The sequence below is a fragment of the Gambusia affinis genome, linkage group LG22, assembly GCF_019740435.1.
Source record: "Gambusia affinis linkage group LG22, SWU_Gaff_1.0, whole genome shotgun sequence".
NCBI lineage: Eukaryota > Metazoa > Chordata > Actinopteri > Cyprinodontiformes > Poeciliidae > Gambusia > Gambusia affinis.
Genome location: NC_057889.1, coordinates 20,745,049 through 20,770,682, shown reverse-complemented (window position 1 = coordinate 20,770,682; position 25,634 = coordinate 20,745,049). Strand labels below are relative to the sequence as shown.

The 25,634-nt window shown below is 39.7% G+C and overlaps 1 protein-coding gene across 1 annotated transcript; it reads right to left on the bottom strand.

The window, feature by feature from the left end:
* Positions 1 to 448: 448 nt before the first annotated feature.
* LOC122825704 lies at positions 449 to 25,634 on the bottom strand. The gene is made up of 2 exons (XM_044107221.1): positions 25,015 to 25,634; positions 449 to 742 (listed from the first exon to the last, which is right to left on the bottom strand). The coding sequence occupies exons 1-2, from the start codon at positions 25,513 to 25,515 to the stop codon at positions 569 to 571; spliced, it is 675 nt and encodes a 224-aa protein (XP_043963156.1). The 5' UTR covers positions 25,516 to 25,634; the 3' UTR covers positions 449 to 568.

Genomic DNA, 25,634 nt, shown 5'->3' with positions numbered 1-25,634 from the left:
GGGCGAAAGGACACAAGTCACTCAGGACACTCTCTGCTAATGAAGAGAAATTAGTGAAGGAAGAACAACCAACGATGGCAATCTCCTCCTATTAGCCGCTGGACACAAATTGTTTCTTTATTCAAATATCTAATAAAGGTAGCACATAAGGAAAGATACCGTTTATAACATTTAATCTGATGAAATGTATGCATCTAGCAACTTCCAAAACCTGTCAATTAACGGATAAGAAATACGTTGGGCTAAGTTGCTGTTCAAAATTTGTCAATTTTTCTTTTAAATGTAGCTAAATTATTTTAGATTTTTGTACTTCTGGGAAAGAAAATGCAGCTTGGGAAGCTGAAACGCATCAGTTCAACACCAGTGTTATATAAAGCTCCTCAAAGTGTTGCTGATGTCAAAGTACAAGTATTGTACCATAAAAGGTCTCTTTAAAAAAGAAAAAAAAAAGTATCTGACATTTAATGTCAAAACTAAATTTCTCAAAAAATGTCCTTAAAGTCAAAGTATGAAGTAAAAGTGAAGAGAATTTCCAAAAGAACATTCATTTATACCACTAGGAATAATTTCAGTAAGTCCTGAAACTAAACAGGCCAAGTATCCATCTAGTTCTTTGGCACCGTCTTGTCCTTGACCTGACTGTAGAGCAGAGAAGAAGTGACTTCATCATTCGATGATCTGGATCGGTTGGGCTCTGGCTGTAGGGTAGGTTCTCCCATGTGTTGTCTGATGTAGACAATTCCTAAAATATTGAAGAAAAAAAAACAATCAATAAACCGATGCAAGTCTTTAACATAATATGATCCCAAATTGTAGTTTTAATTAAAGGTTTTATATTTTCATGTCTCTGTAATTGCCAATATTATACAGCGGGGGTCTTGACATCCACGTCTCAATGGTCAGTGTCCTGCACCTTTTAGATGTGTCCTTGGTCCAAATCACCTGAATCCTAAAGAATGGGATAATTAGCAAGACTTGACTTGCTAATTATTATAGAACTTGACTGAGTGAATAGGTAATTCAGCCATTTGACTCAAGTGATGGATCAGGGAGGGACGAGTCTAGAAGTTCCAGATTGTGGACTTTACGTGGCTCTTCGGAAGACGAAGCTCAAAACGGGTAAAAGATTAAGGGACCTATTCAAGAACTTTTACTAATAGTTGAAGATTTTCAGTAACATCTGAGATAGAGTCAGAAGGTGTTATGTATTATTATTATTATTATAATATCTGAGATGGAATCACCCCTTAATACATATCAGTCCAGCAATACCCTACGACCAGTAGTCAGTCATACCAAGCAAATCTTAACAAAAGAAAATGCTTTTTATGACATGAATTCTTAACACTAATTAACCAAAAGTATTTCCTACATTGGTTTAAAAGAGGAAATAGAAATCATGCCAGAAACCATAATTCACCATTTCACCATCATTAATATTGATCAGGTTTGATGTCGGATTTAAATGCTTGAATGCACTGGACAAACAAACTGGCTTTGACATGCAATCAGAACGCTCATGGGATCCTCAAAGGTTTTGATGCCCCCCAATAATTAAAAAAAAAAAATGTTCATGTCTGACTGTATTGACAAAAACTCAATTGACTTGGAAAATACATAAAAATATATTTTTCATTGCACTGATTGACACTTCTGAAATGATGTATTTGAATAGTTGCACTCAGTAGTTCTGACTTTTCTTATGGATAAATTATTCTGTGTTTTCCTCCGTCTCTTTTAGTTGCTTGCATGCACGCATGTACACACACTGACGTATACACACATAAGGTTGAGGAAATAACCCTTTAGGGCGTAGCTTTGGTAGAAGTCTAGAAAAGGAAGTGGAAACTGTTGTCCTGGGTCATTTTTCTATGTTTCCCACAAGGAAGCATGGATGTAACGGTCAACTCTACTGTTCCAAAAATAATGTTACCACTTATTTGGCTTTAATAAATTTGACTGATGATTTTAACTTGGTTTTCCTGGTCATTTGAAACGATACCTCCCAAAATAAATGAATAAATAAATAAAAAATAGAGTCCAGGGCAACACTTTTTCTAATTCGTTTCATTATTTTAGACTATAATGTATGAAGTTGTGCTCTCGGACAAAGGCTTTTACAGACCCCGCCCCCACACACATCATTTAAAATAAAAAAACGTTCATAAAACATGAAAGCATACGCTGTTATGTTGACACTGCCCAGGTGATCAATTTTCTTTAAGCTTTTGAAGAAGTTACATTTTGTGCATATTTTAATCAAATTCAAATTTTTATCCAGCTGATTATGTTCCGTCCGTCACTTAAAGAGTCACGGATATTTGCAGCCGCATCATATTTCCTTTGTCATATTATATCACTGTGTTGTTGTCTAATGTAGGCTTATCCATGGTATTTTGATGGAAACATAGAAAACAATTTTACTTCAACCGCTTGTCAGGTGGAAGTAGAAAAGTTACTTTATAATGTGCTCTGGAATTATGTAAATGAGGCTAATTTTAGTTCTCAGTGATATTTTTTTTGTTCTTTTTTTTTTTTTTTTAAAGTAATCCTTTGATGGGAAGGAAAATCAGCCAACTTTTCCCCTCTGAGGTGCTGTTTAATCACTCAGTTAAGGAGATCTCTTTTCTCCTCGCCTTTATTCATCTGACCTCATTATTAAACACTCGAATCTTAAGGGACGATTGCCTCAAGCAAAGATGAAGAACTGCTTTTGAGTACGAACCTGTGCTAATCCAAAAGGAATTAATGATGAAGGGTATGACATGACAACAACACAGAAAAAGAAAATGAACAAAAGAAACTGGCAGACTGATGAATTCCCCATATTCCACCAGAGTCCAGGACTCCCCGACCCCCAATCTTGGAAAAGTCTACATTTATTACCCTCTAATATATTATAAAAGAAACCTTTGTATTTAAATAATATAAATATAAAATGGTAAAAGAAACAAAGACTGAAATAGATCTGCCAATGATCTAAGAGAAAAATGAGGTTGAATTTTTAGGTCTGTTGGTTGAAGGTAACAAATATTTCAATAATAATTAGCCCTCCAACTCTTGTTAATGAGAAGAGTTTGAAACAGGGGAGGAGTGAAGCTTTGTGAGCGGCTGAACAGCTCATGGTAGATAGAAAAAACAGAAAGGTGCCTTTATTTTTTATTTTCAATGTTCAGCTTTTAAATTCACAAAATAAAATCTGAATATTTTTCTAGAATTTCCAAGATAATGTTGTTGTTTTTTTCTGCCTACTTGTAGGTACATCCAGGACATGGCAAAACCAAAAAAGGTTTACAAATAAAGCAACTTAAGTTACGATTTAAAAAACACATGACTTGCATTGAGAGTAGGGCTGAAGCGATTCCTTGAATAATTCGAGTAAGTGGATGATTAAAATTCTTTGAGGAAAACGTGTCTGCCTCAAAGTTTTGTCAAGTTATGTTTTGTTATTTAGCACACCGCGTTCTGGTCGGGTTATTATTTGCACTGCGTATCGCTACCGTTTTCGGCTGAGTTGTTGACGGAAGCTGAGTGTTAGCATCGTAACGTCCAGTTCGGCCAGGGAGGATTTTATTGACTAATAATGTCTGGGTTTCTGTCATTTTTCGGGGGAGCAATAAGCTTCCTTAACTCTTCTAGGACTAACGTGTAATTAACCCTTTGTACATTTCATATAATATCTTCAAACTCGTATACAAACATGAGCAATTCCAGCACTAAAACATCTGTCACACTGTATATTTTCTGATTAGTTTTCTACTTCCTTGGTCAGAATGAAGATATTTTTCTTAAGAATGATCTAGTATAAAAGTTCGACTATATGGACTCATTTTAATCAAACCGTACTGATTAAACTCTGCATTGATTGAACCATGAGTCTAAATCGAACCTACATTGAGGCCCTCAGAACAATCATGATCAGTCTAATATTTCAACATGCACTAAAGTTGAAACCTGCGCTTCAGAATGCGCCGATGTTGAAAGATTAAAACTAGGACAATTACACTAATATTTCCAACAATATCTCAAATTGTTTTATGAATACATAAACCAAAAGCTGGAGTGTAGACATTTTTTTGGAAGTGTATTTGTGAGTCTCCCTCTTTATTATTGAATTGAATATAATTTCAGATTTTTGTACAAATTTTCTTCATGCCAACTTAGAAGTTGAGCTATAATTATTACAAGTTAATTTTCTAAACTAAGAAACATAACTGTTAGGGAAGCTGAAATATGAAAAAATTGGACTGATTTTGATATCTGATAGTAACACTGCTGTCATGTTAATCGCAAGAATAATCGATGGATTACTGGATTACTAAAGTATTCGTTTAGAACAGCCCTAATTGAGAGCTACTGCAATAAACCACTTTTAATGAGTAATTTTATTAAGGGGAGTTAATCATTGAAACTTGTTTTTATTCAGAACCTTACATTTTTGTATGGGTGTAGCAGAAAGAGATTAGAAGGTGTGGGAGTAATTATGTGTTAATATGAGAGCATGACAGGAACGAAGGGCAAAATATGGTAATTTCCCGGCTCTGTTGCCCAGGATACGGCGAAGTGTTTATCTGGCCCTGGCGCTCTGTTCGACTTCCTGGTTTCTGGAGCGGTCTCTGGACTGCTTTGCATTCACTTTTACATTCAAACCACTTAATTTAATGTGTCTCGCTCCCTGATTGGTTCCTTCTTAAGCTCCTCTCAGTCACAATCACTGACATCTGATCGCCCCCTGATTTGGATTTCTGAGAGGTGACAAACCTGTCTCACACTTAAGAGTTGATTTTATTAAATTTCTCTCTGTATACTCGCATATTAGTTCCGGGGAATTATTTTCATATCATTAATAACCTATGGGGCTATTAGCAGTCCAGCAGTCATCAGTCAGTACGTTACTGCAGTGGAATTGTTACGTCACACAGAACAATGTTCGCTGAATTCCCAGCCGGTGCTCCGTGACTGATGCTGGACGGTTTTATTCCCGGCGGAAACATCTTGGGCAATCTCTCCACTGAACTCCATTAGTTGCAAAAGCTCTCTGCTTAGTGTCATCTTCGTTATATATGGCGCACCGCAGCTTTGCTTTATGCTTATACTTAATCAATGAATATGGTTTTATGTGATGCCTGCTTTTATCAAACAGCAGCTCTGCCTCTCAGGGAAATTAAAGGCAGGGATTTATTTATTTATTTATATATATATATATTTTTGGCTGTTAGCTCTGAATGCAATCTGATTCACATGGGAATTCTACAGTAAGCAAAAAGCTTGCCAGGTGGGATTACAGCGTTCAGTAAGAGGTTCACTTTTTCCCAAACCCTCAGCAGAAATCGTGCTGTAAATCATGGGACTGTGAAATTATTTTCTTTGGGGATTTTTTTTTCTTTCCAGGAGTTTTTATCATTTAAATGCAGAAGGTTTTCTATTTTTTTTTTCTTAGATTACCGACTAATAATAATAATAATAATAATAATAATAATAATAATAATAATAATAATAATAATAATAATAAAAACAACAACGATAAATACGAAAGTCAGATAAAAAAAAAAAAAAAAAAAAAAAGCTAAACGTACAGGGATTGTTTGAAGTGATCTGTGAATTTTAAAAGCTTAAAATGCCTGTCATGTTCAGAAGAAGCCATTAAGCTCACATACAGAATCAAACAACAAACAAGCTTGAGGAATAAAGTTAATGTTTACTTACAAAGACTGAGTAAATGAGCCAGGTGGGGTCTTCTCGGTGTTGGGCGTCCGCTTTATTCAAACGAACTAATGGGACAGTTTTCCCAGCATTCATTGCGCTGGAGTCATTACAGATAAAAAAAAACCCCAAACTGATCAGTCTTTTGAGGCCTAGCCTCTGATATCAATCAATTTTCCCACTAATTGTTGTTGGCATGTCCAAGTTAGCTTGCTGCCATTTTGAATAATAAAAACACAAACTACCACACTCCCTCAGTGGAAGCATTGAAACATTTATTACAGCGATTTAAGTTTCTCTTGGTTTAATTCATTGAGATTCTAACAGTTTCAAAATGTACAGGAACAGACAGCTTAAGGCAAAACAACATGAAACCAGAAAGGATTTTTTTTGTGTGTGTGTTTTGACATCTAACTTATTAGCTAAGCTAACTTTTGAACTTGTCTAATAAAATAAATAGTTGGATGACCTGAAATAATTAAGTGGAGCAGAAAAATGTGTGAGGAGGCAAATTTCACTGCACTGTACATAAATAAAGCTAGCCGAGAAGGAACAGCAACGGCCACCTGGCAACAGGTTGCAGCAGCTTTAACTTCACTTCTGTCCATCCACAGGTCACAGCTAATCTGTTTTGTGGAACATTCAAAAAATAAGTTTGTGTTCTCTTCTATGTTTAATGGCTAACCTAGCTTCTAATCAGAGCAAGCTAGCTTATGTGAGTTACAAGTTGACAATGTAGTTAATTCAGAAATAAATAAATAAAAATAGTTTATTCGGTTAGCTAAACCATATTATGGACTACTTTGATCCACAACATTTATAATCAGCCGCAGACAAGGCAGTTCACTTCAGTATTAATCAGAGTGCAGTCTGGATTTCACCTAGCTGCTTTGCTGGAATGTATTTATTTGACCACTTGGCGGGAGCCGGCATTAGTCAAAGTGCTAATTGCTAATAACAGCCATAAACGCTGCCAGTCCAGGCAGCTCCAGCTCGGAGCAAGAATACAATGCCACACACCATTATCTGTTCTCTCAGTCCCTCCGTCATCAGCCTGACAACATGCTCTGAAAGGAAACAAGTACAAATGGAGGCAGGAAGGTGACAGGAGGCATAATGTGCATGAAGAGGGTTGAGGCAGGGGAGCAAAAACCACCAAATTCTCTTTAACTTGAGAGGTTATTTACGGTAGGGTATCCCAGAATGAAAAGACCTGTGGCAGGTCTACTTGTGTCCGTGTGTCTGTGTAAGCTGTGTCTTTGTGCACTCTAGGAATTTCTGAACTAGATTTACATGCGCAGCTTTGCTGTGTAAGCAGAATGTTTTTTTTCTTCTTTTTTTTTTCTTGCATAATGACCACTAATGAACAAAATGGGAGTGAGGTTTGCGTCTAAAACGAGATTCTCTCAGGCTAAGATTCATGACAAAGACTACATTCACACAGCAGGTCCTGATGCTCCATTCCGACGTATTATTTTATTTTACTCTTATTGCGCGTTTGTGTGTACCACTAATTAAATGCAAACGCAATCAGACTTCTCTGTGAATGGTTTACGACCCCAAAGCTTAGAGGAATATTGCTGTAAACAGCAGCTCTCTGTTTACATTTTCACAGGGTAAGGAACCGGTGAGCCTTTCTCTTCCACCCCCAAATGGAAGAAGAGCAAACCTCCGTGTTGCAATGGCAGAGGTTGTGGAAGTCAATGCGTTCCCCGATGCAGTTTTTGAGTCATTTTTGCCTTATCAGCCAACGCTGAGGCAAAGGCGACAGGCAAGAAAATTCTCCAGTGAGTCCTAGTTTGGTTGTTGCGCAGCAGCCAACCCCACCTAGGCTGACCAGCTCTCCATTTAACGAGTCTGGAAACCCCACAGCACCTCATCGAGTCTCACTTACCCTGACTTGAGGTTTTCTGGGATAATCTGTTCAAGCTGGTGTTGAGAGAGAATCATCCAGGTGCCACACGCTTTTTCATTTAGTGAAGTAATCAACTGAGTAGCCCTGCAGCTTCATAACTTTAAATATTGCACTTGTTGACAGCGGCTCTCTCTCTCATTAACAACGAGCACTTAGGCTAGATTTATTTTAATAGCTCAACATAAGCTCCAAGGGTGTTGTTTAAGATTGGCTAAGGTAACCCTTGAAAAACCCCGATATCTAGAACCGTGCAAGAACTCGACTGAAAAATGATCCAATTAACTGGATTGTCCACAACTCATCTTAGAATTGTTAATGCATCTTTATTCAGAAAGCTTTTTAGCAGGGTTAAGCAACTTCATACCATCAATAACGAATGATTTCAGATCCAAAATAAATTTGAAATCACATATACTCATGCTTCTATCAGAGAAGAGCCGGGCCGGGGGGCGGGGCTAATGAAAACTCAAGAAAACATAATTTTATAAAATATTAATGCCCGCAACAGAAGGGCTTACAAGCTTTGGCACCATGGAGAGCGACTAGGTCATTTTGAGTCCATCAACCAGGCATGTTGTGGTTGTTTGTGGTGACAGGATGGACATGGTCAGACACAAGATGAAGTGCAAAAATTACAGTTTTAAAGGTGATAAAGTTCACAAATCCAGGAAGAACAGAGACACAGACAGACACAGATAGACAGAGACAGACACAGGGACGTCACACGACAAAGATGGAGGGGAGCAGGGGAAATACACGAGGAATCAATCAGGGGAACAAGAAACAGCTGGGAACAATCAGGGGGCAGACACAACACAGGGACTAAATTAACTGAAAAAAAAAAAAAAAAAACACAAAATCCACATCCTTACTCACAAAGTATGACAAACCAGGAGAACAACAAAAACATCAGGCTACATATGGTCACTAATGATGGAACAACCCAAATTCAAAGTAGTTCAGCACCACGGATAGTGATCGGATTATTTTAACACCCACTTCATCTCTTCCAGCTCAGAGCCTGTATCTATAGCTTCTGAGTTTATTGAAAAGCCCAGAAAAACAAACTCAAACAGTGATGAGCAGGTCTACCCAGCACTATTTGAAGGGCCCACGACGAGCCCTGCGCTGCTCAACATTGTCCACTATGATTTGTATGTCCATTTTCTTTGCTTTCTCATTCTCTATTGACAACATGGCACGTCCACTCAGTCTCTATTGTCCCATTTTGCTCCTCAAGAGGTTTTTAATGAGTTTTAACTTGGAGAAAGAGCGCTCAGAGCTTGCAACGGTGACGGAAAGAGTCAAAAATAGAAGGAGGGCAATGCAAACCTCACTGACTGTCCTGACTGTAGTGCTCTCTACACCACTGGGCAGATTGGTGCAACTCCTCACCTCCACCGCCAGCTCCAAGACTTGAATTATTTTTCGGGTTATTTGTTTAGCTTTCTGAGCGTGATGCTAATCCGGGTGAATGTTGGTACTGGTGCGCTGCTTTCCCTGCCATCTGGCCTCTCCAGAGGTCTTGTTTTCCTGCATTGAGCCTCGATGTAGCCAAACTCCGTCACGCGCTTTTTTGCCACTGGTCAAAGAGATTTTGATAAGGGCTTTTGTAATGTCTCTGTATCTTTGCCTTAACGCAAAATAATACATCATGTGGGACAGAGGCTTTTTAATATGACAGCTATTTTCTCCTAAGAATATTTTGCAACTTCTATTTATTAAGACTTTGAATTTAGGTCAGTTTCTGATTGAAATGATTGAAATGAAATCTTTTTTCTTTTTTTTTTTTTAAGATATTTTCTGCTGACTGTATTTTTCTTTTATAAAAAATGTCTATTAAAGTTGGATTCTGGATTTCAAACAAAAACGTTGAGATTTTATTTTTGCCAGCCCTGATTTGTTCATTATTGGAAACACCACAACCGCACATGTTATTAGGACGAAGATATCATCTGTACTAAATGAAAATTATTCCCTCTTTTTCTAATCAGACTTAGCAGTCTGGTTCAGTTGTGGCCATCTGCTGCAGGTCAACTCCGTCCATCATGCTGGACCTTACACCAATACGCAATGTTGGAGTTTATGACACTTCTGAAAATATTACCCAGTGATTGTTCCAATCCAAATAGTCCATGACATGTTCATGACAAGGTCTTTGCAGTACATTTCTGCAGGGTTTGCAGAAACCTTCCCGCTGGTCTGTATGTGGTTATCTTTGTCCAGTGGTGTATTCAGACCTGTTCCAGTATGAAGTAGGGTTTAATAAGAGCGAGATGGAGATGCCCCAGAGACTGTGCTCCATTCCACCTCCTCCCACTTTAATTTGCCTGCAGCAGTATCTGCAGTATCCCTGTCTCTGCAGAGAGAGGGGGTTTCCCTGCTCAGGCATTCCCTCACGCTCTTATCTCTCTGCTGCTGATACAGCGTGACCAGGATTACACTTTTTGCCCAGTCCAAGATGGCTGCCACCCTCTCTTGTCTCTCTCTCTCTCTCTGTTTTTTTTTTGTCTCTTTTCATTCTGTTTGGAAGAGGAGAAAAGTGAAAGGCTTCAAAAAAAATACTCGACCCTAGAGAAAGAATGTCGCCCCGCTCGGCGTCCCCAGACTGCGACCGTCAGAACGTGTGCGGCGAGATTCGCTTTTCTCCACTGTGCGGCAGCTGAACGTGGTAATTAAAGCAGCCATTCCATCTGTCGCTTCAGATAAGCAACGCTGCCGAGAGTTCTCGAGGCAAACAGACGGGAATCAAATCCAGGATGCTGTGCTTTTATTAGCAGCCGTTCAGGCCGAACGGCGGCTGCAGACGCTCGCTGTCACGAAGTGGCCAAAGCTGGTCAGACTCAGTCTGATTTCCTGTAAGAAGCAGGTTTGGTTCAGACCCTCATCTACAGATGGAGCAGGGGGTCAAAGGGGATTCTTCTAAATATGAAGGGGGGGGGGGGGGGAATCAATAATTCACTACATCCAGAAGACAGAAGATGTCTTTTTTCATAATTTAACATCCGCCTGAGTGGAGTAACCTAGATTCTAAGAGTTTGTCCGTCTTCTGCTTCCTGTATGGGATGAGTTGTAATAAGGAAGTTATTATGGGAAATGTTCTGTGTTCAGTTTCTGCTTAGTTAGCAAAGTTTATGGGTATTAAATTTCTTTTACTGACACGCTGTTAGTGTAATTGAAAAGCAGCCGTTTCAACAGCCCAGTAAAACTCTGGAGTCACTTGTCTTGAAGGATTCTTTTTTTTTTTTCTCAATCATTTTACGTCGGAGGAGAAAAAGGAAGAAAAAATATGTTGGAAAAAAAAGTACAATAGACTTCAAGTTGTCTGTCAGGATTGGCAGATAAATTTAACTTTATGGCAAAAAAAACAACAACAAAAAAAACGTATGCAGAACATTTGTCTTTATTTTTTATAAACTTACTAAATCACTAAAATTGCTAGATCTGACCTTTACAAAGCTGTTGACTGGAAGTCGGATGCAAAATTTCAGGGAGTTGCATCACCACCGATCTAAAGGCACATTCTGCAAACATTCCTGAAAACAAAACAGCTTTGTCCTCTCAGAACTTTGATGATGGTGAAGTGTTTAAAAAAAAAATTGCAGCATTATAATGCAGCGGTTTTACGCTCAGTGCATGCAGCAGAAAGCCTGTACTGAAAGCCATTCATGACAATATTTAAGATTAACAATAAGTGACTTAAGTTCATTTTCTGAAAACCTTCTTTAGTGAATAGTCATGTCCTTTAGCTTGGATGTTGTTGCAGATGACAGTTTTTATCCCAGGAAACCGCCAAGAGTTGGACAAACAGAGGCTAAACACTTCTTTTCTTTCTCAGAATGACGACAAAAACAAACGGAGCCGTGCAGAACGGCCTGTGTGTGACTGTCCTGTCAGACCTGGTCACATGTTTGGATGTCAGTCCTCTGCAGGCAGCAGATGCTCAAAGAACAACTAAAAGCACACACACACACACACACACACACACACACACACACACGCACACACACACCCCTCCACACGTGAGCACACGTCATGTGAAAGGGGGTTTGCCATACTGTCTGCGTTCTCTGCAGGTTACCATGGAGACACACCATTCTCTGTCTCAGCCGCCCTCTCCAACAAACTCCTGATGCTGCTGGGGTTTTGTCTAACACGAGAAAAAAAAAAAAATATATATATATATATATATATATATATATATATATATATATATATATATATATATATATATATATATATATATATATATATATATATATATATATTGAAATGAGCAATGAAGTGGAACAGAAAAATAAGGCTAATTCAGAGGAAGTGATTTCTCTAAATACTATTGGATTACAAACTTTAGTCAATTAAATTTTTCTTTCCTTTACAATTTTTAATTCTTAGGAGAATGAAAAGTGTACAGCAAACAAATATCTATCTGTCTGTCTGTCTGTCTGTCTGTCTGTCTGTCTGTCTGTCTGTCTGTTTGTCTGTCTGTATTAGATTTTGTTTGGTGATTTTGGTGCAGAGGTAATAAAAACACCTTTCAATGAAAAGTACCGCTTTGGTTGCATTTACCCAGAATGCCCTGTTGGCCACTTCCTGCTTTCGGAGTGGTCCACTTGTATTCACATATACATTCGAAGTGTGCCAGAGTTCACTTTAATTGAACCAAAACCAAGGTTTTTAGGTCACCGGAGTTCACTGTTTTGGTCCACATCAGAACTTGATTAGCAAGCAAACCAGACTTTCAATGTAAGTGGACTAAACAGGGTTGGTGCGAATGCGGCCTAATATTTCTGAGTGCAATTGGGAAGTGAGTGACGGCAGTAACACTCTTGGAGAGCTGACGCCTTCCTCTTTGCAACTAAACTTCTCACCTTGATGTTGCTCATGATCTATTGAACCTTTTCCTTCAAGTGCAACATTCACATCAACGGTTTTAGCCCCCATCTCGATGCAAGCTGACAATGGCCGCATGCTCTTCCACGAAGGTAACCAACAATTTCACACACATCTTTTTCCCAGCAGTCGGTCAGCCAACATAAGAACCGTCTCCATGTTGCCTCCAGAGTCGACCCGGATAAACAAGCATTCCTCCCACTTGACGTCTTCTTCGCCACATTGACAACATCTTGCGCATGCAAACAAGCCCTAATGTGGTTTGGTGGGACGGTGTGCTGTAATCAATCACTGGCAACGGATGGGAAGGTGGAGGGAAACTTCTCTTACCTGCTGCTAGTCAAAACGGAGATCAAAGGCAGTAAAGCTGAGCAGGCTGTGTTCGGCATTAAGTGCAGTCGAACACAAACGTTCGCGCTGACAGCTCGTCACAGTGGATCTTAGTGAAAGGCAGCACATTTGTACGCGGCAGACTGAACCAGAACAAGGCTGAACCTGTACAAGGCATCAAAGAGAAACCTCACAAACACATTCACAAAGTAACGCTGGGAATGGAATAGAAACTACACCATATATGCAACGCTGAGACAGCTTTGTTGGCCAGAACGGGGAACTCCTTGGGAGCGTTTATCCAAAAGCTGTCCAAAGGTACATCAATAAACTTTAGCCTTACACCACAATCTTGTTTCAGTTCACTTAGTTTGTCCTGCTCCTGTAAAGTCATGCGATGCCGAACTAAATGGGTCTCTAATCCAGTCAAGGGATTCAGTGAAGGACGAAGAGAAATAAAATGACAACTTCTACTCCAGAGTCTTCAGATGTTTAACTGTTACCTCACACAGTGCTGCAGTGTTGGCATCTTGTTTCTCTGAGTGGAAACATGTCAAGGTTGCCCCTCTGGACATGTTGTTGCCAGAGATTCATTTTCAAACGGAATCCATTTATATCATCTGTGCTTGTAAAGATGTTTTCATTTCTGCTTTGCATTTGTGTGTTCAGTTCATTCAGATGGTGAAATGTATGCCAACCTTGAACACTTCTCCTCACCAGCAAGGCAAATAGAGCATTCCGACTTTTCGTTTGTAAGAAAAACTTTAAGTTCCTCCCAGAGCTCAGATATGAGCTGCAGCACCTCGCCACGCGACAACCTCTGTATGGAGCAGCAGGGCTTTATGCTCCGCTCCCATTTCCTCACACGAAGATGCAAATGTGCACATTTCCACAGGTCTGTTCTTAAAGTTAATGCGCATAACATCATCCATCACAGGAAGTAGTTCTGTGGCCCCTCAGTGGTCTGCAAACATAAAACACTCTTGGCAGTGTGGAATTATGTTTTGTCTAATACTATATGGGATTAAATTTGTTCTTTTGCCTCATAATGTTAGTTTGCAGACATTGAAGTTGACATTAATTAACTGTGTTTGGTCTGCTGTCATGGCTCAGACTGTTCTAGGACATTATAGGCCACATTCCTGCGCTGGTCAGGCTAAAACAGAGGTTATGTGGCTGTCAGGTTTCACCACCCAGACTGACAGCAACTCCTTTTTCAGGAAGTATGATTCACAAAACTCAAACTGTTAAAAGTCACCTGAGATTTGTGGGCAGGCGTTGGTGGTAGTTTTCCAGAATAGTTTGTTTTATGGTGTAGCTAGAATCTACATAGCTGAGTAATCAGAAAATATACCAGATCCGACTGAACCTTCTGTCTGATTTAGCAAAGGATATCTTTTGCATTTTATTAAAGGTTGGTTGATTTGAACTGCGTGACTCGTTTTTCCATCGCTCACATCACAAACCGGGGTAAAGACTTAAATTGATCTTCAACAGCAGCTGCAGGCCAGACGGTAACTAGTAACATGTATCTCACAAAACCCCGCTTCTCAACTCTGAACTCTGCCTTTTTATTCTAGAGTCAAATCACTTTAATGGCTTTTGTTCATTTATTTATCTGTGCTTTTTATACAGACAGAGTGACGTGGGCTGATATATGTGCCGGCGCTGAGTGGGCAGCCCAGATCCATTACCCATCTGCTAATGCAACACTTTCCCTTTTTATGCACTCATTCGTCTTCTTCTCCAACCATATAACTCACCAGTATTTACTGCAAGAGCAACCAGTATGGAGGACCTGAAGTAGAGTTATGAGCCTTATGAGGAACACAGAACCTTCATCTCATCAGCTTTGCTACTTTGCTGATTCTAAAGACTGGACTCATGTTCTTTTTCATTATTCCTAACCCTTTCAGTGTATCTGCATCGTCATGTTGAAAGGTTGAGTAGCCAAAAAAAGCTCTCAACTCCATCTGCTCTGTTTAGCTGTTATATATGTTGTAATTACTTTTGATTGCTTTGGATATTGTATTTGATTTGGTGTTTGTTTGATGTCATCCCACCTTACTTGGTGGAGTCTCGCTTAACGAAACATTTCAACCTCAGTAACCCCAAATTCCTCACAGCCAGCAAAGGCTTTTCCCGTTGCGACAATCCTACAACGTCCTGCAGAGTGCGGTGTGTTGAATGGCATATTCAACATTGTCTTGGCCCTTTTATCGTTTTTCCATGATTGGGAGGGAGAACGCAGCCTGTTGAATGTGACAGGTAGCCAATCAGAAAGCGCGGTGGCATAAGAATGGAGAAGGAATCCCAAACAGTTGACGTGACGCAACTGAGATTTCGGTGGACATCGGAGGTGATGTGTGGAAATGTTTATTACTAAATCTGATATAGTAATAAAATAAAATAATATAGTATTTTCAAAATAAAAGATTCTCCAGACTCAAATAATACATAAAACGGAAATACTTAATTATTTCTTGCGTGGCCCAGTACGGGTCCGCGGCCCGGGGGTTGGGGACCACTGATATAGAGGAGAAGTGTTGTGATGAGGGGCTGTAGGCAGTGCCTGAAAGAAAACAGTATCAGAAGGAAGGTGGAGTCAGAAAGAGCAGGAGCTTTTTAAAGAGACAGAGGACCAACTTTTAAGAGCTATGTATAGCATTTTATAATTTTAATAAACTGTTTATAAGCTGCACTTTTGGTGCAAATGTATTTGTTCTCCCTTTAGTGAAGTTAGTCAAAGTGGGTAAAGTATCCAGAAATTTTACTCAAATAAAAGTAGTGATACTTAAGGGTAATGTCACTCAAAAGTAAAAAAATACAATGTAGGAAACTACTCTCTCTCATAAGTAGATTTTTTTTTCCAAGACTTCAGTTTCTACCTAAATTTGACAGCATTTAGTTAAAAGTCTAAATGACCTTTTCCACATCAGACCAGGTTCGTTTGTTGTTGTTTTTCCTTCCAATATATATACACCGGAAATCATCAATTAAAAACGGTGGTAAGTTATCTTTGTCTGATATTAAAAGGGGAGATTGATGATCAAAAGGTTTTTGAAAAATATTTTTTCCACAGCGTTTGTTTGCCTGCTGGGGGTTTTACAGTGGAATACATTTTGAAATGATTTAAAATGTTCCAATAACCTCTGTTGACGGCAAGGAGTAAATCAAAAACTTTATTCAGGGATCAAATTCTGTCAGCCACTTCATCTCTTGCAGACCGACTGCCCCGCTGCTCAGACGCGCCACTGCAGGGATTTCCACCAAACAACAAAGTCTTTCATGGTTTGCTGGTCGGGATGAAATTCCAAGTAAGTGAATTGGCAGGATGATTTTAGCCACAGGTGTCCCGATGGTCTGTGGCGAGATAAAAACGTCAGTGTCATCTCGGTTTATTTATTATGAAGCTCAAAGCTTTTGTGTCGCTTCATTCCTCAGCAAACGGGGCTCTTCTAGACACGACTCCTGGCAATGGAAAACGAAGCCATCATGGCTCCTCGAGGCGGGGAGGCGAGGGGGGGGCTTTATTTTCTGTTGTGTGTGTGAGAGAGAAAACAAATTTCTGCTATCCAAAAGCTAATAAAGAAAAACCGACATCTTGTGGTAGGGGGGCTTTATTTTCTGTTGTGTGTGTGAGAGAGAAAACAAATTTCTGCTATCCAAAAGCTAATAAAGAAAAACCGACATCTTGTGGTTTAGGATGGGAAGGCGGTCTGCTGGAGCCCCTGTGGATGATGAGGATTAATCCTGCACTTGCAATGACCTTCACTGTGTGGGGGACAGCTGGCAGGTGGCGCTTCCATAATGTGTAGTGATGAGTCCGCACATAATTACAATAATTCCATGTTGTCATTAAAGGGAAAGGAAATGGCTCTTTCTTGGGAGGTTACTGCTTGGAATTAGCATGGAAAAGAAGTTTACCGGTGGATCCTGTTTGGCATCGGACAGGGAGACTCTATTTTAGGTGGAAGGTCCTGAAATGGGCTCATGTCACAGGCTGGATGAACAACCTGAAACTATTCAACTGATTTTCTTTTGGTAATACAGAACTGTTTATTTTTCTGTTTTTATGGCCATATTAAATTAACGCTGATGCAGTTTTAGGTGGTAAGGCAGGAGTGGGCACCGCCTGGTCCTGGAGGGCTGGACTCTTGCAACTTTTAGATGTACGTCAACACACCTGAGTGTGTTGTCTGGTAAGGCTAAGTTGTTTCTCTTCCGTTAGTACATTGAGCAGTGTGTCGATGAGGTTGATTGACTCACTTTTATGATCTACTTTTAGCCCACATTGATCCAGATGTTGCCTGTGTTCTGCCTTTCTCTTTGTTAGTTTTAACAGCCTTTTAAGCTCTTTCCTTCAAAGTTTGACTTTTGATTCCTTTCAGTGTTTCTTTTTTTTTTTATTATTGTAAAGCATTTGTGCTGCCTTCGCTGTTGGAAACACGCAATATAAATACATTTGACCTTGACCTTGATTGACAGCACGACATAGCAGAGGGAAAGACATTGTGAACACAAAGTTTAAGTTGATCTGTAACTTTTTCCCCTGTGTTGTACTTTAGAAAAACAAACAAACAAAAAAAAGAGACTAATTCTCCTCTTACTGTGTGTAAGAAGTAAAGCACGGTCAACATAATATCTGCAACTTCTAAGAGATATGATTAGATTTACATGTTCTGTACGGCAGTTCCATGTCATTAACCATTCGTATAAAAGAGGACGCCTGAAGAAGTGCAACACAGATGGATGAGCGCTGGAGTTGCTGAGCCCCGAGATTCACGTGGCAACGCCCTCCATTCTGTTCCAACAATGGAATCAAAGTGGCAGAGATAAATGAAAGAGAAAGTGCCACTGGAGACTCAGCCATTGATCCGGCGCAGAAACAAATCTGTCTTCTTCTCTGTCCGCAGGGATTAGAATAACACAGTGCCGAGCACGATCAGCGTGACTGTTACCGCTTCAGCTTTTTGACTGTTCACATAACACAAATAACTGAATCTTTCCCAATATGGTTATTAACTTTGTCAAATTAATGTCAGGTCTTTTTGTGTCTTTAATGTTTTTGATGTTCTACTCACAGAAGCACAATTTGATATTGTTTATGGCTGCTGCAACGCAACTGTGTAGTTTTAACTTATTGAGTCAAAATTATAGTTCTTTAGAGAAAAGGTGAGGTAATGTTAGTGTTGCAGACAGTAGAGACAAATTAAATATGTTAACATCCAAATAAAATAAAAATCACAGGCATACACACACAAACAAACAAAAAAAAACAAACAAAAACACAAAAAACATATTTTGAATACTTAAAACATTAAGGCTGGACATGGATATCCATCTACACCCGGTCACTACCCGGTGTTCACACACTTTGAACACTGCGATACGGATCCCCTAAGGGGACATGGAGGAAAACAAAAAAGAAGCAAACCTGACTTTCTCGCGATCCTGAGAAACTTATTGAAAAAATCTGTATTTCTCTTTTGGATGAAAAGTTGTGTTTATTCAGTTTCTTCAGAGCCGGTAGCTCATAACACTTCCTATGGTCTGGAGAGGTCTCAGATGAGGGTTTTGTTTCTTTTTAGCGCTTTGCCGCAATTCAGTGCAAGGCAAAACCGTGCAAGCGCACAGTACCCCAAGGCATTCAGTCAAGATTTCATCATGTTTGATATAAATGTTTGGAAATGAGAGGAAAAATGGAGCAGGAGATCAACAGGCAGATCGCTATAACAGTCTGTCACCGTGAAGAGAGAGCTGAGTCAAAAAGCAAAGCTCTCGATTTACCGGTCGATCTAAGTTCCTACCCTCATCTATGGTCATAAGCTTTGCATCATGACTGAAAGAACGAGGTCACAGACACAAGCGGCCAAAATGAGTTTTCTCCGTAGGGCCCTATGGGCTCTCCCATAAAGATAAGGTAAGAAGCTCAGAGCAGAGCCGCTGCTCCTTCACATCGAGAGGAGCCAGTTGAGGTACGTTCTACCAGGAGGAGGACCAGGGGAAGACCCGGGACACGCTGGAGGGACTGGGAACTCCTGGGGTCCCCCCCAGAGGAGCCGGCCCAAAGGGGAGTCTGTGCATTACCAAGTTTGTCTACAGAGACTGTCTTACATAAACTATCTTACAAGGAACTAATCAACTAGAAAAAAAAAGCGTTTGTCAAGTAAATAATTCCTTAACATGGATGAAAAAGTGCTGGTTCCATTGGCAGATAAATGAACTTAAAACATGGGAAAATGTTACAAGTGAAATAATCTGCCAATGGAACTAAAACCTTTTAATCAAGAGATTATTTACTTTAAACAGGCTCCTATTTCTTGCTAAAAAGTCACTTGTAAGTTAATTTCGTCTTATTTCAAGGGTGCTAAGATATTTCCACTGGAAACTAGACCAGAATTGCTTGGTAAGAGTTTGTGTTTTTGCAATGTACGGACGGACGGATTGATTTTGGGATCAGAATTACTACAAATATTGCACTCTGCTTTGTGAACTGACACTAGGCTCTGCTGAACTAGCTCGGCTGTACCAACCGCCCCACTCAGACGCAGTTCTCTGCCTTCATGTTTATTTAATATTTATGCAACATCTCTTCCAATCAGGATGAGTTATACGGTTTTGGCATCCTCCCACTCCTGTGTGCCGGAGACTTCTCAAAGCCCCCGGGGCTCTTCCAGTGTTTTCATCCCCGACTTGGAAGCTACATCACTTTATATATATTTCAGAAGGGAAATATGACTGTGTCCCACTTACCTTGAAAACCACCTCACAGAAAAGCTTTTCATCCAAATGGCATCAACGGCTTGTGAAAATGCCTCGTGCGTTTGTGGCGCCTTGTTTCATGAAACGATGCGTCAAAAACAGCGAGCGTTTAATGCGTCTTGAACCAAACATGGTCTGTAAGTAAGTGATTTACATGCAGGCGAGGGAGCGCGGACTATTTCTGGAGCCGTGCGCACTGCGATTCAGACACAAAATGAGAAGGGGAAAAAAACGAACACGGTGCTGTGCAACCAGTCTTTATTGGTTTACTTCATAGTATTCATCTCACTCCTCATGCACTGACGGCTTACAACAACAACGTATTAGAAAGTGTTACCTTTTTCAAGGGAAATTTGTTTAGTATTAATTACACATTACATGTTGCTGTGATAGTGGGTTTTTTTCTCGCTCGGTTTTTTTCGACGATCAAAGGAATTTTAATACCAAAGCTAACCAGATTAAAATCCACTTTTCAAATGACAGAGATTTGAAGAGACGTGGCAAAAGCAAACGAGGCAGATTAGCAGCGTCGGCCAACGACTGAAGGTTTCATCCAGGACATGTTACTGTGAATGATTGTCTCTGCCAAATATTGAGTTGGTAGCATGTCACAAATGTGTGATAAAAGGTTATAGGACTAAAACAAAAACAAAAAAAAAGAAAACCCTAAACATTTAACATATCATGATACAAGTCAGAGTATTTATGTGGAACTGTTGGGGATTTACGCTCAGGGCTCAAATTACTAATTTTACATCGCAAATAGCGTTCTAATCACGTCAGGGGTCCAGACATATTGTTTCCGGGGGGGAACAGTGATAAATGGATTGTGAGATGAGCTTCGTCAGGAAAGAAATCAGTTAGAAGAAGAAACCGAAATCAAATAAAACAGAGGCAAATGAAATAAAACACGAGTTCAACAGAAATGGCTGAAAACATCAGTTTTCCTTTCAATTAGTTTCCTTGTGGAGCAGAAAAGCTAAAAATAAATCGGGACTTAAACTGGATTAACTTTCCAGACCGTATGCAGAAGTGAAAAATTCATGTAAAAATAAGCTCATCTTGAAAAAGGGAACTTTGCTCTTTGAAATATTGACCAAGCAGAAGGTCTCTGGAGCTTTAACCACAATGAACAAACTGGATGAATCAAAGTCGTGATCAGGAGGCCCAGAAGTGGCCGCACCAGAAAATCAATACGCCCCGCATTTCCTGCTGAAAAGTGGTGAATAAAGCTTGAGCTGTGGTCTCAGTCCATCAGAAACAGATTCCTAACAAGGAATGAAGACAAACAGATCTGGAGGCAAAGCACCAGCGTTTCTCATTGCATGATGGGAAGAGACCTGTGGCCTCAGATGAATCAGCCCATAGCAATGGCAGAAAGAAGAAAATAAGAACATAGACGCCTTTCAGTGTAGCAGCCAGAATTTGAGTCGTTCTGGTTTCCAGAGGAAACAACTCTCTTCAACGACTACACAGCAGTTTTACACAAACAGGATTTCACAAACCTTTAAACCGACGTGACATTTGTCTTTGATGGTTATCTCTGAAGAAATGAGCAAACAGGCATCGATGGAGAAATGAAGACTCGTACGTAACACCAGGAAGGGACCTGGCACTCGTAGTGGAACATTTTACCATTAGCATTAGGATGTTTATAGTTAGTGTTTCTAGATAATGTTTGTAACAAAAGGACTTCTTTTGAATCGTCCAGAATATAAAAATCTGGAAAACTGAGTTGTTCGGTTTGAGACAATATAAGATTTTTATTTTACATTTTGAAGACAACGTGTATAATGGTGTGTGTTTTCCTTTGAGTGTGTGATACGTTGTTAAATGTGTGTGTGCACCACCGTCTTGGATAACCAGATGACCTCCGGCTTCAAACAACTGGCCAGTTTCCCTCCACTGAACTGTGAAGTGCAGCAATTTCTTTTCTACTGGGGCCTGATGGCCTGTGACTATAGGTGTGAAGATGGAGGCTGTGCTGTGATACATGGGCTTTCCCCCTCGCTCACCTTGGGGTCTCCTTTTCTGCTCCACCTCATTACACGGGCGCCTGCATTATCACAGCAGGACGAGGAAAAGGCTTTGTCACGACATGGAGCAGCTTTTTCAGTAAAAGTAAAAGTCTCAGAGTTATGAGCTCACGCTTCGCCACGCCACACGCCTACGTTGTCCTTTCGCCACGTGGAAGTTTTGGTTTTAGTTTGTTTGCCTCGTTTTTATTACCGCGCAACGTTTTTCCTCCGAGACGGTTCCTGTTTCGGTTTCTCTTGTCTTTTTGCTCCGCTGCCCCGATTTTAGAGCAAAGGGGCTTGTGGGACTCAGGCGCCAAGAAGTAAAAATCGATAGCTTCGCAAGCAGGATCATTTTACTAGTGACAAGTGCATTTATCAAGTAAAAAAGCAGAACTGCTCAGCGAGAGGCTCCCTACATATTACTCTTCCAACCTGCAAATGCACTGTGCTATAAAAGGTGCAAAAGGCTGCCTTTTACCATCGCTGTTGTTAATTTTATGGAGCCCCCAGGAATCCCGCTCACCTTTGAGCAAGTAGAAACGTGCTTTTAACTGTTATCATGTATGCCCCAGTTCTGTAAAGATTAAATTTAATGAGTAGTTAATGCTCTGTGGGGGTAGACATAGCTGTATATGTAGGATGAGGGCAGCTCTATGATTCAGAGCTCATTTCTGTCGGGATGGCTGAGCCCGTTCAATCCCATTCACACACCAGCATAAGATAAAGAGGAAGTAGTGATGATTAACAGTAATGTTGCACACTAATGGTTATTTTAGCAGTCGATTATTCCGACGATTAATCGATTGTTTGTATAATTTTTTTTTAAATGCCTCACTCTCCTGATTTCTCATTTTCACCTCTGTAAGTTTATTTTATGCAATATTTAAAATACAAAGCAATATTTTATTCTTTTCTAAAATAGAAAAGGATTTTATTGCCATAATAAGAACATTTCTTTAATGAACGCTTGCTCAGTCATAGCAATGGATGCGTCTGCAGCTAAACCCAAATCAGTTTTCTAACATCAACCTGTGGAAACCTGAGCGCTTTCTGCTCGATTTCGCACCGATACAGTTTGGGCTGATCTGTTGATTCCTAACAAGATAGCAAGAGGAGCCGAATAAAGAAAACTCATTAAAGAAAACTACTAGAAAAAAAAAATCAAATACACTTTACGTGTGACGGTTAACAATGATTAATTACAGAAAACAAACATATAAACTACACAGATCTGGTGAGCTGAATTCCAGGACGGACTAAATCATTTTTTAATGGTCTTAAGTCTCTTCTCCTTTACCGTCATTTACCACGTAACAACAATAAAAATAAAAAAACCCATCAGAACTGATACTTGTACTCTGTATGAACTACACAGACCTCGTGACCCGATGTCCAGGACGGGCTAAATAATCCTTAATGTTCTTCTCTATCGTTTCTCTTGTCTATTTCTTTTACTTATCTACAGTTTTTACATTTCTTTCTTTCTAAATTTAAACAAATGTATTTTCTAACAACTTGCATGGAACTTTAAGAAAATCTAGTGGGTGCAAAAGACTAAGTCTGGATACACAGCTGAATGGAACATTAAATGTAAATATACTGTTACACGCACGCTTTCAGAAATATTATATGCTACATACATATGCTATCATATGTAGCATATATATAGCATATATGCTACATATGCTGCATATGCTATCATATGTAGCATATGCTATCATATGTAGCATATGCTACATATGCTGCATATGCTATCATATGTAGCATATGCTACATATGCTGCATATGCTACATATGCTATCATATATAGCATATAGGCTACATATGCTACATATGCTGCATATGCTATCATATGTAGCATATAGGCTACATATGCTGCATATGCTATCATATGTAGCATATGCTGCATATGCTATCATATGTAGCATATGCTATCATATGTAGCATATGCTATCATATGTAGCATATGCTATCATATGTAGCATATGCTATCATATGTAGCATGTGCTATCATATGTAGCATATGCTGCATATGCTATCATATGTAGCATATGCTATCATATGTAGCATATGCTGCATATGCTATCATATGCAGCATATGCTATCATATGTAGCATATGCTATCATATGTAGCATATAGGCTACATATGCTGCATATGCTATCATATGATAGCATATGCTATCATATACATATATGCTGTCATATGTTGCATATGCTATCATATACATATATGATAGCATATGTAGCATATATGCTATCATATGTAGCATATATGCTATCATATGTAGCATATATGCTATCATATGATAGCATATGTATATATATGTAGTATATATGTAGCATATGCTATATATACTATCATATGTAGCATATATATAAGCATAGCATGTATATATAAGCTATGCTTATATGACTTATATATACACAGTATAGACCAAAAGTTTGGACACACTTTCCAATTGAATTCAATGAGAAGCAATTTGACCCCAACATATCCTGCAGGACCCCCACCCCAACACTAAGCATTGACCACACTCTTGAAATGTCAATACAATGGTCCCCCTGACCAAAATCTACCTATAAAACCTAATATGTCCTGCAGGACCCACTCCAAATAATGAGGGTCGACCACCCCTCTTGAAAAGTCAATAAAATGGTCCCCTTGTCAAAAATCTACCTACATTGACCAATTTGACCCCAACATAACCTGCAGGACCCCCACCCCAACACTAAGAATTGACCACACTCTTGACATGTCAATACGATGGTCCCCCTGACCAAAATCTACCCATAAAACCTGAAATGTCCTGCAGGACCCACCCCGAATAATGAGGGTCGACCACCCCTCCTGAAAAATCAATAAAATGCTCCCCCTTACCAAAATCTACCCACATTGTCCAATTGGACCCCAAATATCCTGCAGGACCCCCACCCCAACACTAAGCATTGACCACACTCTTGAAATGTCAATACGATGGTCCCCCTGACCAAAATCTACCCATAAAACCTGATATGTCCTGCAGGACCCACCCCAAATAATGAAGGTCGACCACCCCTCCTGAAAAATCAAGAAAATTCTCCCTCTGTCAAAAATCTTCCCACATGGTCCACTTTCTTCCCACATGTCCTGGAGGACCCTCCCTCAAACACTGAGATCCTGCCTACATCTTTGCATTTTCAAATGAATTGATTAGAAGAGATGGAAGAAAACCAGTGTTTCGGGGTTTCGTCGTAGACTTTGTGTCTGAGTCCTCAGGTTTCAGTCTGATATTCTGTGACTGAACTGGTGGAAGTTTACCTTTCTTTGAAAACGAGATCTCTGCAATTTTATTTCTCAACTCACTGATGTTGATTTCTTGCATTTTTATTTTCGTGAGATATGCAGTTACCTCTGCCTCTAGTGCTTTTTTCTGTCTTCTCAGAGCTTTGATGGTGGTCTGACTCTCCTGAACTTGAAGCATTACATCTTCCGGCACATGGTCTAACTTAGACTTGAGACACTTCATCACATTCTGGAGATTCGCCTCCTCAAGCTTTAGATTTTCAATTTCTGTCACTTTCTCTTTCAGTTTTGTGGACAATCTGCGGTTCTCAGTGCGAAGCATTGTGAGTTTTTCCGTTTTCTTGTCCGTGTCTGGGAGAAGTATAATATCTCCATTCTCTTCATTTAGCCCCAGCCTTTGCACCTTGGAATACGTTTCTTTAACCATTTTGAATTTCTGCTCATTCGCATGGAGTCGCAGAACTTCCTTAGTTAGTTCTACGATCTTGCATTCCTGTTCACGAATGATGTCGGCTTGTATTCCAATTTTTCTGTTATTGCTGAGAAGTACTTCTGCAGCTCTTCTGTTTTTGGTCAGAGCGTCTTCTCTCTGCGTTCTCAGTTTCATGTAATCTTCCCTTGTACGCAGGAGGTCCTTCTCAAATTTGATTTTATTTTCCTTGCTGTTGTCTGTCGTGTCAACCAGCTTTATCTTGACCTGCTCCACCTGATTCTTAAAAAATTGAG